Source organism: Nycticebus coucang, chromosome 8 (assembly GCF_027406575.1).
Source record: "Nycticebus coucang isolate mNycCou1 chromosome 8, mNycCou1.pri, whole genome shotgun sequence".
NCBI classification, from domain to species: Eukaryota; Metazoa; Chordata; class Mammalia; order Primates; family Lorisidae; genus Nycticebus; species Nycticebus coucang.
In genome coordinates, this window is record NC_069787.1 from 76,305,759 (window position 1) to 76,325,164 (window position 19,406).

The following is a 19,406-nucleotide window of genomic DNA, read 5'->3' on the forward strand; positions in this document are numbered from 1 at the left end:
TGAACCTTTCCCCTCCCAGTCTCTTCACTGAACATACCACCTTTCACTCATCACCTGGGCCTGCCCTCAGCAATAATCCTATCAAGTCAGTTTAGCCAGAAATCCTTACCCTTGATGGTTCCAAAACTTTGTGATTTTTCCACCCACTGACTCTAACCTACTCCTGGGTTACAAATCCCCACTTGACCTTGCTGGAATCAGAGTTGAGAACAATCTCTCTGCAAGACCACATTGTAATGGTCTCTATAGTAACTACCATTGTCTCATTAAATAAAGCCTCCCTGACCACCTTTAACAAGTGTCATGAATATGGGCGGCGCCTGTAGCTCAGTCGGTAGGGCGCCGGCCCCATATACCAAGGGTGGCGGGTTCAAACCCAGCCCCGGCCAAACTGCAACCAAAAAATAGCCGGGCGTTGTGGTGGGCGCCTGTAGTCCCAGCTACTCGGGAGGCTGAGGCAAGAGAATCACTTGGGCCCAGGAGTTGGAGGTTGCTGTGAGCTGTGTGAGGCCATGGTACTCTACCGAGGGCCATAAAGTGAGACTCTGTCTCTACAAAAAAAAAAAAAAAAAAACAAGTGTCATGAATAATTTTTTTTCTTTAATACAGTGAGCCTGAACCACCTCCTTCTGAGACTTGGCCACCTCCTGCAGATTCAGTGACACAAGCAGCTTGACTGGGTAGCAAAGTCTGCCATGCCAAGAGTGAGTGCCCAAGACAGCCAAGACGCAGCAACTCTACAGCAGAAACCATCAACAGACAAGTTTGCATCCTAAGATTCTTTGAATCCCTTATTTCAAAATCCTTACCACTTCTGGGCAATTGTATTGTTATCCTTACCCAATCTGAATCATGTCTCCACAGTAAGACTTATCATAAACAAAATTCCTGAAAAATGAAATTTATGGGAGTTCACTGATTTGAACTAAGCTCCTGCATTAGGCCCCAACAGGCCAAACTAAATTGAGTCACTCGTGATGCATTTCCAGGTCTCCAAACAGAAACTAAGTTCTTCATCTGATCCTCCAAGAGATCAGGAAAGAGATGACAGCCAAATTTTCAGATAGTCCAGTTTTAGCTGGCACAGTAAGGAAGTTCCCTCTGCTTTAACCTATACACAAACCCTTACAAAGAAAGAAATGTGAAGTAACCTAATATTAAACAATCTGCTCTTTGTGTTATGCTGTTTCCTTCTTCTTGATCAAACAACCATTTAAAAACTGACTATTCTGCTATGATCGATGAGACACCTTTTAAAAATCTTCAGATAACCATGACTTGGCAATTGTGAATTGGGCTGCAATAAACATTCTGGTACAAAAAAAAAAAAAAAATCTTCAGATAAAATTTTGTGGGGAGATAGGGGTCCTGACTTTTTTTTTTTTTTTTGTAGTTTTTGGCGGGGGCTGGGTTTCAACCCATCACCTCCGGTATATGGGGCCAGCACCCTACTCCTTTGAGCCACAGGCACCACCCAAGGGGGTCCTAATTTTTTTTTTTTTTTTTTTTGTAGAGACAGAGTCTCACTGTACCTCCCTCAGTAGAGTGCCGTGGCCTCACACAGCTCACAGCAACCTCCAACTCTTGGGCTTACGCGATTCTCTTGCCTCAGCCTCCTGAGTAGCTGGGACTACAGGCGCCCGCCACAACGCCCGGCTATTTTTTTTTTTTTTTTTGTTGCAGTTTGGCCGGGGCTGGGTTTGAACCCGCCACCCTCGGCATATGGGGCCGGCGCCCTACTCACTGAGCCACAGGCGCCGCCCGGGGGGGGGGGGGGTCCTAATTTCTAAAACATTTTTATATGGCCCAGGCATGGTGGCTCATGCCTGTAATCCTAGCACTCTGGGAGGCAAAGGTGGGTAGATAGCTTGAGCTCACAAGTTCGAGACCAGCCTGAGCAAAAGTGAGACCCTGTCTCCACTAAAAATAGAAAAACGGAGGCAGGAGGATCACTTGAGCCCAAGAGGTGGAGGTTGCTGTGAGCTGTGGTGTCATAGCACTCTACCCAGGGTGACAGCTGTCTCATAAATAAATAATAAATAAATAAATGTAAAACTTTTTATAGAGATGGGATATTGCCATGCTGCTCAGGCTGGTCTCAAGCTCCTGGCCTCAAATAACTTACCTTCATGCCTCAGCCTCCCAAGGTGCTGAGATTACAGCATGGGCCACCATGTCTAGCCAGATCAGCTTTTGGCTTTTTTTTAGACAGAATCTCACTATGTCACCTTCAGTAGACAGCCATGGTGTCACAGCTCACAGCAACCTCAAACTCTTGGGCTTAAGCGATTCTCTTGCCTCAGCCTCCCAAGTAGCTGGGACTACAGACGCCCACCGAAACACCCAGCTATTTTTTGTTTTAGCAGGCCGGGGCCAGATTTGAACCCACCAGCCCCAGTGCATGTGGCCAGCACCCTAATCACAGAGCTACAGGCACGGAGCCTAGCTTTGTCTTTTCAATGAGTCATGTTGGTGATATTCAGAAACCTGCATTGACAAATTGATCTAAATATTACAACAACAGCCCTAAGGCATCTGATCCACCAAGGGCCTGTATACTTTCCCAGGTCCTCTGACAAACTGTCATCTAGACTCTGCTCTGAGATTACCTATGCTAAGTTACCCCCTCCTTCCTGAGTAGGATGTTCTATCTCTGCCCAGCTTTTCTTCTCCCTAGGACTCATGGTTCTGTTTCTAGAAATTCACTGAAAGACTGGCCTTTCTTTTTTTTTCTTTTTTGGCCGGGGGCCAGGTTTGAACCTGCCACCTCCAGTATATGGGGCCGGTGCCCTACTCACTGAGCCACAGGTGCCGCCCAAGACTGGCCTTTCTTCCAGAAATCAGCTGATAAGGAAACCGTCAGCCCTGTGTCCCTTAGTCAAATGCCTGCAAACCATAATCTGAACCCACAGAGCTTCTGCTCAGAAATCTCTTTATTTCCCTTTCTCCTTCACACAGGGTCAGGAATTCCCACTATTACTACCACCCTTTGGGAATGTAAAGATTAAAGCAAAGGGGACATCATTATCATGCCCATTGTACATTTAAATTGGCCTGTTTGGGAAATTGGCTGTTATTTCATTCTCTTGATTTCTCAGGAGGTCAGATAACAACTTAGTTTCTGTTTGGCAAAGTGGAACTTTAGCATGGGTGACCCCATTTTAATTTTTAGTCTTCTTGTTGGGGCCCAGAGCAGAAATTTAGTCCAAAACAATGGGTTCCTATTTTAATTTTACATAGATAAGTAAAAAAAAGAAAAGTCATCTGTAATCCCATCATATTTTTAATATTCTGATGTTCAATCTTTCAATTGTTTTTTCATTAACATGTAATGTGTGTGTATACACATCATTTTGTGGGTGTGTGCACGCTTATGTATATATACACATCATTTTGTGAACTTTAAATATTTAACATAGCTTGATTATTTTAAATCATTAATTACTGGGCAGCGCCTGTGGCTCAATGAGTAGGGCGCTGGCCCCATATGCCGAGGGTGGTGGGTTCAAACCCAGCCCCGGCCAAACTGCAACAAAAAAATAGCCGGGCGTTGTGGTGGGCGCCTGTATTCCCAGCTGCTCGGGAGGCTGAGGCAGGAGAATCGCGTAAGCCCAAGAGTTAGAGGTTGCTGTGAGCCGTGTGATGTCATGGCACTCTACCCTAGGGCGGTACAGTGAGACTCTGTCTCTACAAAAAAAAAAATAATAATAACTCATTAATTATTCTCTGTAACATCATTTTAATAACTATATAATATGTAACTACATAATTTATCTATTGTTGGACATTTAAGTTGTTTCTTATTTCTAAATATTATATGTTAATATTTATTACTTACATCAGGGGTCCTCAAACTACGGCCCATGGGCCTCATGTGGCGGTGTGATTGTATTTGTCCCCGTTTTGTTTTTTTACTTCAAAATAAGATATGTGCAGTGTGCATAGGAATTTGTTCATAGTTTTTTTTTTTTTTTTTTTAAGCCCATGAACCATGTTTATTACATTCCTTTGGGCAAAAAAGCCTATCCCTGAGCAGAGCTTAGCTAAAACCCACAACAGCTGCCAAGGGACACCCGACTGCCCTTGCCTATCCTCCCAGCAGTGTTCCTGGGCAGGACAACGGTACTGAAGTTAGTCCCTCCGTCCCTTGTCCATTTGCATTGGAGGGCCCAAGCCATCTTGGTGGGATAGAGCAGGAGTGCGGTTGTGGCTAAAGGTTCATGAGTGGGCCTCCTATTTCACAGACGAGGTGTGGGAGGAGCTCCAGCCAGGTTTTCTGGAAGCCCTGCTCTCAGTCAATGATACCACTTCAAAGGCATTCTTGAGTAGCAGATGTTGTCCTTTAGTAGGGGTGACCCCACAGCCATGCGCACCTTGTTCCAGCTGTGACCTTTTTTGTAGATGGGCTTGACGGAACGGGGAGACCAGCGAGTCAGGTACCGGTTGAGTTGGGGTTTGCTCTTTGGAACAAATCCTTCAGGAAGCCGAGGCCTATGATTTGGGAGCAGACCTGCGCGGTGGGCCATCTTCACACACTCCTCAATTTTTCGATGCTCTTCCTGGCACAGGCCTGTGATCTTTCGGGGTAGCATGCCTCCGTGAGGCCGGATGAACTGACTAAGCAGCAAAACATCCTCATAATTGTACTTGTGCTTCAGGTTCCAACGGCAGATGGGGCATTGGCCAGAGGGGTTAGGAGGATTTGGACTCTCCTTGGGAGTCTCTGTCATGCGGCCTTCAATTATAGTTGTCTTCCCTTCTTGGATCACCACCACTTCCCTGAACCCACGAGCTGGTACTCGAGTCCACGTGGTTGCGCCTGGACGCGCCAGGAACCCTCGGAAAAGCCACCCACCATAGTTTTTTTTTTTTTTAAACTATAGTCCGGCCCTCCAACGGTCTGAGGGACAGTGAACTAGCCCCTATTTAAAAAGTTTGAGGACCCCTGAAGATGTAATTATGTATATATATATATATATATTTTTTTTTTTTTTTCTTAAAGACAGAGTCTCACTTTATCATCCTCAGTAGAGTGCTGTGGCGTCACAGCTCACAGCAACCTCCAGCTCTTGGGCTTAGGTGATTCTCTTGCTTCAGCCTTCCAAGTAGCTAGGACTACAGGCACCCACCACAACACCCGGCTATTTTTTTGTTGCAGTTTGGCCAGGGCCTGGCTGGAACCTGCCACCCTCAGTATATGGGGCCAGCACCCTACTCACTGAGCCACAGGGATCACCCTGTAATTTGTATACTATATATAAAAAGGGTATCCATAGAGTTTATGAGCAACTTAAAATAGTGTGCAATTTTATTTATTTTTTATTTTATTTTATTTTTTTGAGACAGAGTCTCACTATGTCCCCCTTGGTAGAGTGCTGTGGCGTCACAGCTCACAGCAACCTCAAACTCTTGGGCTTAAGCGATTCTTTTGCCTCAGCCTCTCAAGTAGCTGGGACTACAAGCACCCACCACAACGCCTGGCTATTTTTTGTTGCAGTTGTCCTTGTTGTTTAGCTGACCAGAGCCGGAATCAAACCCGCCAGCCTCGGTGTTTGGCTGGTGCTGTAACCACTATGCTACGGGTGCCAAGCCTAGCACAATTTTACATTGCACATGAACTTTATGGACACTCTGTATATAATATACTATTATTCTTCTTAGTACACATTTAAGATATTTCAATGGAAGTGAAATGAAGCCAATATTTTTGCCTTAGAAAATTATGCCATGGGCAGTGCCTGTGGCTCAGTGAGTAGGGTGCCGGCCCCATCCACTGAGGGTGTCAGGTTCAGACCCAACTCCTCCCCCACCCCCCCGCCAAACTGCAAACAAAAAATAGCTGGGCATTGTGGCTGGTGCCTGTGGTCCCAGCTACTCGGGAGGCTGAGGCAAGAGAATCGCCTAAGCCCAAGAGCTGGAGGTTGCTGTGAGCTGTGATGCTACAGCACTCTACCAAAGGTGAAAAAGTGAGACTCTGTGAAAGAAAGAAAGGAAAGAATGGAAAGAAAGAAAGAGAAATGACTCTACTCTCAAGAAAAGATCACATGGCTCTGGGCCTGTAGCTCAAGTGGCTAAGGTGCCAGCCACATACACCAGAGCTGGTGGGTTTGAATCCAGCCCGGGCCTGCCAAACAACAATGACAACTACACCAAAAAATAGCCAAGTGTTGTGGTGGGCGCCTGTAGTCCCAGCTACTTGAGAGGCTGAGGCAGGAGAATCACTTGAGTCCAAGAGTTGGAGGCTGCTGTGAGCTGTAAGGCCATGGCACTCTACCAAGGGTGACATAGTAAGACTCTGTCTCAAAAAAAAAAATAATAATAATAATAATTAAAATTAAAAGAAAAAACCCATAGAGTAACCAAGCTAAGGTCTCGTGAGGTGATACTGTGAAAGCTGAACTTTATCCAAGTGTTTCTTGCTTTGGGAAGTGATATAAGAATGGAAATATTTGAATTGCTCTGAACTGCCAATCTTTTACAAATTGAATCACATCTCTTACACTTGCAGGTCATTCGTGGAAAATTGCCAATCTGCAATTTCTCTTTGGCATAGAATGCAACACAGGGATTGGTATCTGATTTCATAGTGTAGAAAAGAGGAAAATGAGAAAAGCCACTGATGCTTTTGCTTTTTCCAAGAAAAGCAACTTTTGCCTCAAAACACCCTGTGGCCTGTCACGCTCCTCCTCATCCACCACCACCACCACCTACCTAGCCAGCTGTCCAAGTGAGAAATCTGGAAAGCATCCTTAACTCCTCCCTCTCCTTTCCCCACCACTGCCAGATCAGCTAGGTCGGCGGTTCTCAACCTGTGGGTCGCGACTGTATTAACTGTATTAAAGGGCTGCGGCATTAGGAAGTTTGAGAAGCACTGGTCTAAGTTCTACCTCTAGTCCCAGATCTGTGAGGTTTGAAAGCCAGACCCTGCAGGTTCCTCCTTTTCCTAAGCTGCTCCTCTTCCCTCCACTGCCCACATCACTGCAACAACATCTTAACTAACTCGCCTATTGTTTCCAAGTTCACCCCTTCCAGGTCATCTTCCTTGCTGCAACCTGAGAGATCTTTTAACAGACAAATATGACCCTATCATTCACTAGCCTAAACACTTCAGTATCCCCTCATTGCCTTCAAAATAAAATCCTAATCTCTAAAATAGAACCCTGTGTTACCTGGCCCCTACCGAACCATCTGCCTTATCGGACTTTACCTCTTCTCCAACTTATTTTCAGTTCCTCAGAGGAACTAATGACTACTTTTCATTTGTCTCCTAACCTTCAGCTGTTTCCTCTGCCACAAACACTCTTCCCTTATTTAATTCATATGCATCCTTCAGTTCAGACGTTCTTCTTCCAGAGTCTCACCTGGCACCTGGGGGACAGGTTGGGACCCCTCCCATCCCTTCCCTGTGTCCCTTTTCTCTCATCAGAGTAAATCAGGCAGCATTCTTTTGAAGATACCTCCTTCTTTCTTTATCTGATCTCTCCTGGACTCACCTTCCAGGGAGAAGGGACTTTGTCTGCTTTTTTTTGAGACAAAGTCTCACTTTATCACCCTCAGTAGAGTGCCATTGCATCACAGCTCACAGCAACCTCCAACTCCTGGGCTTAGGCGATTCTCTTGCCTCAGCCTCCTGATTAGCTGGGACTACAGGCGCCCCCCCTCCCCCACTCCACAATGCCTGGCTATTTTTTGTTGTAGTTTGGCTGGGGTCGGGTTCAAACCCGCCACCCTTGGTATATGGGGTTGGCACCCTACCCACTGAGCAAAAGGCACTGCCCTTTGTCTGCTTTTATCAACGCTGTGTCTTTAGCTTCTGGTACCTAGTAGGAGTTCAGTACTCGAATACACAAATGAACATGACCCAATTTAAGAACCAAGTTCAGATTTGTTGCTGTCCACTGGCTTAGTCAGAGACACGGAGGTGAGCACTGCAGAAAAACGAATGATTTATTAAGGGATGGCTGGTGCTCGCTCAGGCACCACAGCAATCAGCTGTCTTTACGCACTTTCTTATATACCCAAACTCATCAGATAAAAACAATCCAAGAACAAGGAAGACAAAAGGTAAAGATTCCCTATAAGTGTTAACACAGCAGAGACACCTTTCTAAACCAAGAATATCTTGTTTGGTGATAAACAACAATGGAGATGAACCACAAAGGGCTGGGTTGTCTGTTCTGTTTGCCCACTTCCCTATGTGACTAACTGAAAATTTTTGTGTAAATAGAGGTAGAGGATTAAATGCAACTGTCCATTGCCCCAGGCAAATGATCTGTCTCCAGCTAGGACTTGGCCTTTAAGGCGTGACTGCAGCCTAAGTACTGGAAATGTTCCTTCTCAGAGTCTTGTGCCTCCAGGAGCACAAATGAGACTGATTCATCTTACAAGGGTGCAGTGGACTGTGCCCCTTCACAGATTAACATTCAACTTTTAATAAAATAGAAACTCTGAATAGGTATCTCTGCCTTTCATTGGTAAAGTACAGTGCTAAATCTGGTAATTTCTTCTTTAGAACTCCCAAATTCTTGGCCAGGTGCCATGGGTCATGCCTGTAATCCTAGTACTCTGGGAGGCCAAGGCAGGAGGATCGCTTGAGCTCAGGAGTTTCAGAAGCTGAGTAAGAGTAGGATCCCGTCTCTATTAAAAATAGAAAAATTAGCCAGGCATGGTGGTCGATGCCTTTAGACCCAGCTACTTGGGAAGCCAAACCAGGAGGATTGCTTGAGGCCAGGAGTTTGAGATTGCTGTGAGCTAGGCTGACGCCAAGGTCTTGGGCAACAGAATGAGACTCTGTTTTAGTGTTTTTGTTTATTTTTTAAAAAAAGACAAACACCAAACAAAAACTCCCAAGTTCTCCAAGTGATCCAAGTTGGCTGACACTCCAATATAATTTATAATAAGTGTAATGTACACTACTTGGCTAAAAGCTGGCTTCTGGCCAGGAGCAGTGGCTCACGCCTATAATCCAAGCCGACGATTGGGAGGCCCCTGGGAGCTGGGGTGTGTGGATTGCCTGAGCTCACAGGTTCGAGACCAGCGTGAGTCAGACGAGACCCTGTCTCTAAAAATAGCTGGGCGTTGTGGCGGGCACCTGTAGTCCCAACTACTTGGGAGGCTGAGGTAAGAGAATCACTTAAGCCCAAGAGTTTGAGGTTGCTATGAGCTGTGACGCCACGGCACTTTACCAGGGCCACAAAGTGAGACTCTGTCTCAAAAAAATAAATAAATAAATAAAAATAAAAGTTGGCTTCTAACCTAAAGATAGATTATCAGTAGTGTGATTTTTAAAAGAAGCAACAGGGGCGGCGCCTGTGGCTCAGTCGGTAAGGCGCCAGCCCCATATACCGAGGGCGGTGGGTTCAAACCCAGCCCCGGCCAAACTGCAACCAAAAAAAAAAATAGCCGGGCGTTGTGGCGGGCGCCTGTAGTCCCAGCTGCTCGGGAGGCTGAGGCAAGAGAATCATGTAAGCCCAAGAGTTAGAGGTTGCTGTGAGCCGTGTGACGCCACGGCACTCTACCCGAGGGCGGTACAGTGAGACTCTGTCTCTACAAAAAAAAAAAAAAAAAAAAACTAAAAGAAGCAACAGGCTTGCCTCCTGTGTCTCAAGCGGCTAAGGCGCCAAACACATACACCTGAGCTGGAGGGTTCAAATCCAGCCTGGGCCTGCCAAACAACTATGACGGATGCAACCAAAAAATAGCCAGGCATTGTGGCGGGTGCCTGTAGTCCCAGCTACTTGGGAGGCAGAGGTAGGAGAATTGCTTCAGCCCAGGAGTTGGAGGTTGCTGTGAGCTGTGATACCACAGCACTCTACCCAGAGTGACAGCTTGAGGCTCTGTCTCAAAAAAAAAGAAAAGAAAAGAAAAGAAGCAGCAGCAACAGATCCTCACACCGTTCCAAGATCCTTTACATACAGACTAGTGAAAACGTGCAGATGCCGGATAAAACCTGCTACTCAGACCCCTTGGGTAATTTAATAAGCTTTGCTATGAATGGATTACAATTGACATCTGCTACTGCTACATGTCTGGAGCTCTCTCTGGTTCTTCCAGTCAGCCACATTCACCTTTCATCCATTAGGTCTCTCTTCCCCACGGAAGCAAGATAAAAGCCCATAAAAGTTTCCAGAGGAGGCATTATTATTTTCATTTTTTTGAGGCAGAGTCTCACTATGTTAGCCTCAGTAGAGTGCCATAGTGTCACAGCTCACAGCAACCTCCAACTGTTGGGCTCAAGTGATTTTCTTGTCTCAGCTTCCCAAGTAGCTGGGACAATAGGTGCCCACCCCAATGCCTGCCTATTTTTTAAAAAAATTTATTTTATTTATTTTTTTAGAGACAGAGTCTCACTTTGTCACCTTGGGTAGAGTGCTGTGGCATCACAGCTTACAGCAACCTCAAACTCTTGGGCTCAAGCAATTCTCTTGCCTCAGTCTCCCAAGTAGCTGGGACTACAAGCACCTGCCACAACACCCGGCTATTTTTGTTGTTGTTGTCGTTGTTTAGCAGGCCCAGGCCAAGTTCAAACCCACTAGTCCTGGTGCATGTGGGCGGTGCCCTAATCACTGAGCTACGGGTGCTGAGCCAGAGGCATTATTTTCTTCAGCCAAAAATCTGTAATTTCTCATTGGACTGTCAATAGCAATATTGATATGGCCAATTTCTTTTTTTCTTTTTTTTTTTTTTTTTTTGGTGGAGACAGAATTTCACTTTATCCTCCTCCTCCACTCACTTTATCCTCCTCCTGAGTTCCATGGTGTCACACAGCTCACAGCAACCTCCAACTCCTGGGCCTAGGCGATTCTCTTGCCTCAGCCTCCTGAGTAGCTGGGACCACAGGTGCCCACCACACCTGGCCATTTTTTTTTGTTGCAATTTGGCTTGGGGCCGGTCTCAAACCCGCCACCCTTGGTATTTGGGGCCGGCGCCCTACCCACTGAGCCACAGGCACCATCCGAACATGGCCAATTTCATTTGAAGCCATATGTACCAAGAACAAATGTCACCATCAGAGATTATATAATCCTAATTAAGAAGTAAAGTAGGGCAGCACCTATGGCTCAGTGAGTAGGGTGCTGTCCCCATATACCGAGGGTGGTGGGTTTGAACCCGGCCCTGGCCAAACTGCAACAAAAAAAATATCCGGGTGAGCTGTGACGGCCTTGGCACTGTATGGAGAGTGACAAAGTGAGACTCTGTCGAAAGAAAAAGAAAAAGAAAAAGAAAAGGAAAAGGAAAAGGAAAAGAAGAAAAGAGAGAGGGCCTGTTGCTGCTGTGGCTCACTCCTGTAATCCTAGCACTCCAGGAAGCTTAGTGGGGCAGATCACTTGAGCTCAGGAGTTCAAAACCAACCTGAGCAAGATTGAGACTCCCATCTCTACTGGAAAAAATATAAAGTAGCCAGGCATTGTGGTGCGTGTCTATAGTTCCAGCTACTACTACAGAGGCAGAAGCAAGAGGATCACTTGATCCCAGAAGTCTGAGGCTGCTGTGAACTGACTGTGTTTCTGACTAGAGCTTTCTCTTTCTCATACTTACTTATTACCATATTATAGCTTGCTTGCTTTCCTTTCTTTTCTTTTCTTTTTTTTTTTGAGACAGATTTTGTCACCCTCAGTAGAGGGGAGTGGCATCGTACATAGCTCATAGCAACCCCAAACTCCTGGGCTTAAACGATTCTCTTGCCTCAGCCTCCCAAGTAGCTGGGACTACAGGTGCCTGCCACAATGCCCGGTTATTTTTAGAGACGACTTGCTCTTGCTCAGGCTGGTCTTGAACCTGTGAACTCAGACAATCCACCTGCATCAGCCTCCCAAGTGCTGAGGTTACAGGCGTGAGCCACCACACCAGCTTCATATTATAGTTTTCTGTTCTTCAGACACAGCAGGCTCTTTACTGCCTCAGGACCTTTGCACTGGCTGTTTCCTCTCTCTAAAGTCCTCTTCTGGCTATCTTCCCATGGCTGGCTCCTTCCAGGCCTCAGTTGTCCGCTGCTGAGAACTTCTCTAAAATCTCATCTCATCTTACTTAAGGCTACCCCCACACACAAACTCACTCTCCACCCCATTCTCTCCCTGCAGCACAGATCTCTCTCTCTCTACCAGCTCTCCGCCAGGAGTATTTCAACATGCTCTAGCCTCCTCCACATGATTTAAAACAAACACCCATGCATAAAAGCTAAAATTTCTTCCCTTCCCTCTTCAGTTTGTCTCTTTTCCTCCTCATATCTCTATTTCTTAATTTTCTCACTCACAGCTAAAACTTCTAGGAAGCACTGTCTATTGCTATGGTTTGAATGTTTTTGTGCCCTCCAGAACTCATGTTGAAACTTATTAATTCCAATAGGTGAAAGAGAAAGACAGGAAGTATCACAGTCAGAGAGAGGTGTGAGTGCCAGGATGGAAGCAGAGGTGGGAGTGATGCAACTGCCAGCCAAGGAGTGCTGGCAGCCTCTAGTCTCGAAGCTGGAAAAGGTGAGGAAATTGATTATTCTCGAACAGTGGTTCTCAACCTGTGGGTTGCAACCCCTTTTGAACAATAAAAATACATTGCAGCATTAGGAAGGTTGAGAACCACTGCTCTAGAACATCAGAAAGTGGCCCATGGGTTAAGTGTAATCACTTCCATGTGAGACCTTCAACTGTTTGAAGATTTCCTTCATGTTGCTTTGTGTCTTCTCTAGAGACTCAAATTTGTCAGTGTTCTTAAAGTACAGCCCTGCTAGTATACCTAAGACAGGCTGAGTGCTGAAGCATCCTGGGAATAGTTATTTACCCCCATGTGGAATCAGACAAACCTGGGATTAATACCAAGGTTGCTTTTTAACTTTATCTCATGCAAGTTACTCATTATGGTCTGAATGTTTGTGCCCCCCCCCATTCAGATGCTGAAATCCAAGTGATTAGTTCATGAGGGTGGTGGCTTCAGGATGGGGATTAGTGTCCTGACAAAAGGAACACCAGAGAGCTGGCTCACCCCTTCTGCCATGTGAGGGCACATTGGAGAGATGGCCCTCTACAACCAGGAAGGGGCCCTCACCAGACACCGAAACGGCTGGCACCTCAAGCTTGGACTTCTTTCTCACTCTCCACAACAGTGAGCTGTAAGTTTCTGTTGTTTATAAGCAATAAATAAATAAATAAATATAAAAAAGAAGGGGAAGAAAGAAGGAACCTAATCCCCAAAACAATAGGACAAAGAGATGAGACCTCTGGGATGTGATTAAGTCACAGGACTGGAAGGACTTTTTTTGCCCTTGGTCCTTTTTTTGCCCTTCCATTCCTTCTGTTTTGTGAGGACCAGCAAGAAGGACCTCAGCAGACACTGAGTAACAATGCCCTTGACATTGGATTTCCAGCCTCCAGAGCTGTAAGAAATAAATTTCTATTCTTTATAAATTACCCAGTCTCGGGTCTTTTGCTATAGCAGCTCCAACAGAATCTACACTCCCTCAGGCTCCACTTCTCTGCCTCCATCCACTGCAAGCTGAAAGTGACCTCCTCTCCCCAGAGGCAGCAACAAGCAGGGCTGTGGCTAGCCCCTACGACGCTCTTGAATAGACTGGAGAAATGTTCCCCTGCTTTTTTTTTTTTTTTTGGTTTTTGGCCGGGGCTGGGTTTGAACCCGCCACCTCCGGCATATGGGACCGGCGCCCTACTCACTGAGCCACAGGCGCCACCCTGTTCCCCTGCTTTAAGACACTTGCTTCCATCTGTCAGAAAATGGTCATCCAAACACACCAATCTTCATGTTTGCAATGCGCGCGGTACCCACTGGTGGCGTGCTACCTGCATAACCTTACATGGAAGCTCTACCAGTAGCCTCCTTTCTGCTAGCCTGAGAAATACATGTCAGCCCTCATCTTATTTGAACATTCTCATGCCCCTCTGTGACCATCCCTCCTTCTTGAAATACTGCCTATTTTTTTGTTTTTTTAGATAGAGTCTCAGGCTGTTGCCCTGGGTAGAGTACCGTGGTGTTACAGCTCATAGCAACCTCAAACTCTTGGGCTCAAGCAATTCTCTTGCCTCAGCCTCCCAAGTAGCTGGGACTATAGGCGCCTGCCACAACATCTGGCTATTTTTTAGAGACAGGGTCTTGCTCTGGCTCAGGCTGGTCTCGAACCTGGAGCTCAGGCGATCCACCCACCTCGGCTTCCCAGAGTGTTGGGATTACACGTGTGAGCCACCACACCTGGCCTAGACAGTATAATTTCTCTCTCTTTTTATTTTTTTGTAGAGACAGAGTCTCACTTTATTGCCCTCAGTAGGGTGCCATGGCGATAAAGCACACAGCTCACAGCAACCTCCAAATCCTGGGCTTAGGGGATTCTCTTGCCTCAGCCTCTGGAGTAGCTGGGACTACAGGCGCCCGCCACAACGCCTGGCTATTTTTTTGTTGCAATTTGGCTGGGACTGGATTTGAACCCGCCACCCTCAGTATATGGGGCCGGCGCCCTACCACTGAGCCACAAGCTCCACTGGCTGTATAATTTCTTGACCAAATATCATGACAAAAGCAATGCCATGACAGTGTTGGAGCTTAATTCTAAGAAACTGGCAACTTCCATTTAGTTTCTCTTGGAATGGTTGTTTGTGGAATGCAGTTACAACATCATGGGAAGCAGCTCCAGAGAGGCTCACATGGAGAAAACTGGGGCCTCAGCCAGCCAGCAGCCAGCACCAACTTGCCAGCCATCTGAACAAGCTGTCTGGAAGTGAATCCTCCAGACCCTTTAGATTGCCCATGCCACATGGACAGAAAACTTTCCTCTCAGATCAGCTCAAACTGCAGATTCCAGAGGTAAAGAAATACTTGTGGTACTTTTAAGATCTAAGTTTCAGAGTGGTTTGTTATGCAACAAGCAATACCCAGAATAGATTCTGATACCTGGAAGTAGGTGCTTCTGTTGCTATAACATGCAGCTTTGGAATTAGGCAGCAGATAGGAGCCATAGAGGCCTCCAGGATTTAAGAGAGGTGAGGGAAATGTTTTCTTTTCTTTTTTTTTTTTTTTTTGTAGAGACAGAGTCTCACTTTATGGCCCTCGGTAGAGTGCCGTGGCCTCACACAGCTCACAGCAACCTCCAACTCCTAGGCCTAGGCGATTCTCTTGCCTCAGCCTCCCGAGTAGCTGGGACTACAGGTGCCCGCCACAACGCCCGGCTATTTTTTTGGTTGTAGTTTGGCCGGGGCTGGGTTTGAACCCACCACCCTTGGTATATGGGGCCGGCGCCTTACTGACTGAGCCACAGGGGCCACCCGGGAAATGTTTTCTAAGGAAAGGTAAGGAAACTCCAGTTATGGAGGAAAGTTTTGCAACACTGTTGCCACTACTTCCTGTAATGCAGAAAATAAGGTGTACTTTATGAATGCTCCTCGTTAAGGAGATTTCTGGGCTGAGTTTCCCGAGTGCTGCCTGACTTCTGGCTGGCTGCCTAGTGGCATCTCTTTCTACCACCATGCGTGTCCCAGTCATGCTCTCTGAGACCTGTCTCCATGCATGGGAATTACATTCTCTGGGTCCCTGAGGAGTTGGCGAAATCTTTGTCTTTCAGGCTGCTCAACCCTCTCAGGAAAAGTGGCACTGCCATCTTAGATAACATTGGAGTGAGACTGGCAGAAGACTATCTCAAAACTGGAAATCAGATCACTCATATTTACTATTTGTGATTCATTTGGCTCTTCTACACAATAGCTTCTCCTCTCTGCCATGACTTTCATTAAATATCTACACAAAAATGTTTATGATACATAGAAAATGTATGAAGAATAATCAATCCTCCCCTCCACCATAGCCATGAACCTCCATGTTGTGTGTGTCTTTTCCTCGTTTTTCTCTATAGTTTGTGTATGTACCTCTAGGGATATATTTAATTATTTAATTTTGCTTGTTTCTGTCTTTCTTTTTTTTTTTTTTTTTTGAGACAGAACCTCAAGCTTTCACCCTGGGTAGAGTGCCATGGCATCACAGCTCACAGCAACCTCCAACTCTTGGGACTACAGGCATCTGCCACAACACCTGGCTATTTTTTGGTTGCAGCCATCATTGTTGTTTGGCGGGCCCAGGTTGGATTTGAACCTGCCAACTCAGGTGAATGTGGCTGGCACCTTAGCCGCTTGAGCCACAGGCACCAAGTCCTTTCTTTTTCTTTTCTTTTCTTTTTATGAGACAGAGTCTGTCACCTGGCTAGAGTGCCATGAAGTCATCGCTCATAGCAACCTCAGACTCCTGGGTTCAAGCAATCCTCTTGCCTCAGCCACAATGTAGCCGGGACCTCCAGTACCTGGGACTACATGCACCCACCATAACACCCAGCTAGTTTTTCTACTTTTAATAGAGATGGGATCTCACTCTTGCTCAGCCTGGTCTCAAACTCCTGAGCTCAGGCAATCCGCCCACCTCGGCCTCCTAGAGTGCTAGGATTACAGGTGCCAGCTACTGCACCCTCCCAGCCTAATTTTGCTCGTTGCTACACTAACAGAACGGTAACATATTGCATACATTCTCCTGCAATTTACTTTAATCTCTCAAACTTGTGATATTTACTGATTTCACTGATTTGGTTTTAATCTGGTCTATGAAACAAATGACTGCTTTCTGTGTCTATCCCAGCCCCGTGTGTTGTGCATATGAGGCGGCCAAAAAGCCCTATAGATGATGCTGGGCAGGGCACATCCACCAACTAGCCAGGCAGCTCATTTTAATGCAGGCATAGTTGTAATATTCAGGAATAAAAGCTTCCAAATGAGGTATAAAACTTTTGAGCCATGGCTACAAATGAATCATTTGGTATAAATCCTTGCAAATTTACCTACTCAAGTACATGACTTCATTATTTAACTTGGCAAATGCATTTTGTTATATGAATGCAAAAAAACTGATAGTGCTTCGCTGGCCTGTCTTTCTCATCATCTCTGCATGCATGTTTGCATTAGTGTAAATAATTGAGAGCAAATCATGGGTGAGGGAGTGGAGAGAATGCTCTGACCCCCATGCTCCCTTTACATATTCCTTAAGTAAATAGCACAAGTAACAGATCAATATTTCAATCAATATAGAGAAGAAAACAAAAATAACAGTTAATCCTCTGAGCATTAAACTAATAGTGTTATTGGAATTTCTTTCTTCAGTAGGTCCTTGTGATATAGGATTCCCTCACTCAGACAGGCACTCCCTCCTCCCCCCCATTCTCTAGGCCCAGGTGAGCTCAGAAATCAGACCCCCATTTCCAGGTACAAACAGGCTGCCTTTTCCAGGCCACACCCTCTGGGCTCTAGCAAGGTCATGAACAAAGCAACCAGAGTCATTTTGGGGTAGTTCCAACTTGAGTAGGGAGCACACACCCTGATCCCTACTCAGAGACAAAAGCTGTAAGGACCTGATAACCTTGCCCTAGTAGAGGAGGGATTACATTCATTCATTTGTTAATGCACCATTAACTTTGCAAAGATGTTTTTCCACCTACCACATCCTGGCCAAAATGTAACATAGACCCCTAGACAAAGAGCCTAAGAGAGATTTTCTGACTTGGGTCTTCCTTTTTTGCCAGAAGCTCTGGTGCTTTTTATTCCTTCTATATTCCTTTCTGTCTAATAAAAATCCTGTCTTACCACTGATCTGTGGTCCATGAGTTCATTCTTCGATTCCCCGAGACCAAGGACCTACTGAGGAAGAAATTCCAGTATCACTTGGTCTCAGGGATTCGAAGAATGAATCCACGGACCACAGATTAGTGATCAGATTCCTTTATTAGATAGAAAGGAATTCAGAAGGAGTAAAAAAGCACCAGAACTTCTGGCAAGGGGGAAGACCTAAGTTGGAAGTCTCCCCTGGGTATATTTTGTCTGGAGAATTACATGCTGGCTAGGATTCGGTAGTGAAAAGATATCCTTTCAAAGTTGAATGCAGTCCCTCCTCTGGGGCAAGGTTATTGCAGTTTTTGTCTCAGGGAAGGGATTAGGGTGTATGCTCCCTACACAAGGTGGAACCATTCAATAAACCTCTCAGGCTGCTTGGTTCTTATCTTTTGTTAGAGCCCAGAGGGTGTGGCCAGGAAAAGGCAGCCTGTTTGTGCTTGGAAATGGGGGGTCTGATTTCTGAGCTCACCTGGGCCTAGAGAATGGGGAAATCCCTGTCCAGTCCGGAGTGGAGGAATCCTGTATTAATAGGGTTAGTTCTTTTCTTTTCTTTTGAGCAGTCTCACTTTGTCACCCTCGATAGAGTGCTATGGCGTCACAGCTCACAGCAACCTCAAACTCTTGGGCTCAAGCGATTCTCTTGCCTCACTCTCCTAAGTAGCTGGGACTACAGGCATCCCCCGACACCCAGCTATTTTTAGAGATGAGGTCTTGCTCTGGCTCAGCTGGTTTGAACTGAGCTCATGCAATCCACCAACCTCAGCCTCCCAAAGGTTACTATGATGACATGGCACTCTACCCAGGGTGAGAAAGTGAGACTCTGATGCCTGCAACCCCCCCTGGGAAATGCTGATGTAATTGGGTCTGGGGTGATGCCTGAGCAGGGGGAATTTTTTTTCAAAACTCCAGTGACTCTAATATGCAGTAGAGTTTGAGAACCACTGGCTTAAATTACTTTGTCCTACTCAGACAGTGTCTAGTACAGTGCCTAGTGGAGACTGACACTCGGAATGAATACATAACGTGCCATTTGTGAAGAGAGTAGCACAGTCTCCGAACCATAAACACAGCCACAAATTGGCAGCGCCTGTGGCTCAGTGGGTCGGGGGCTGGCCCCATATACCGACGGTGCTGGGTTCGACCCAGCCCCGGCCAAACTGCAACAAAAAATAGCTGGGCGTTCTGGCAGGCGCCTGTAGTCCCAGCTACTCGGGAGGCTGAGGCAAGAGAATTGCTAAGCCCAGGAGTTGAAGATTGCTGTGAGCTGTGATGGCACAGCACTCTACCTAGAAGGCAGGTCCTGCCGCCTAAGCGGGTGTGGGTGATGAACACCACGTGCTAGTTTCTATGTTGACTCTAACTAGTAAAGGCGTCATCCCCAAAGTGCGGGTTCTGTCCAGTCAAGTTGCCAATGCCTCATCAGATCCAAGTTCACTAAGACATTCAGGGGTGCCAGGCTGTGTCTTGTTTTAGAGCTCTGACCCAAGTCTGGAGGACTTCAGAGTCAACCCAGGAACCTTTGGGCTCCAAATTGCAGTGTGGCAGGGAGAAGAGAGCGTGAAGGGGACACCACGCGAGCTGAGTCAGGCTTGCTCCGCTCTGCGAGGGTGGAGTGCAGCCCGCGGCTCCAGGAGCGCGGGCCGTTGCGAAGTGACCGGGCCTGCACGTGGCGCGGCCGGAGCTGGTCCGGGGAGCCCAGGGGCAGCGTGTGTGGACTACACTTCCCGGCGTGCCTCGGGCAGGGAGGCCGGCCAGGGCCAGGCGTGC

At 46.5% G+C, this 19,406-nt stretch overlaps 1 protein-coding gene across 1 annotated transcript; it reads right to left on the reverse strand.

Moving 5' to 3' along the window:
- Nucleotides 1-3,962: 3,962 nt before the first annotated feature.
- LOC128591864 (39S ribosomal protein S18a, mitochondrial) lies at nucleotides 3,963-4,849 on the reverse strand. Its single transcript, XM_053599643.1, has one exon. It carries the CDS (start codon nucleotides 4,728-4,730, stop codon nucleotides 4,296-4,298), a length of 435 nt encoding a protein of 144 aa, XP_053455618.1. The 5' UTR covers nucleotides 4,731-4,849; the 3' UTR covers nucleotides 3,963-4,295.
- Between the last annotated feature and the right edge of the window lie 14,557 nt (nucleotides 4,850-19,406).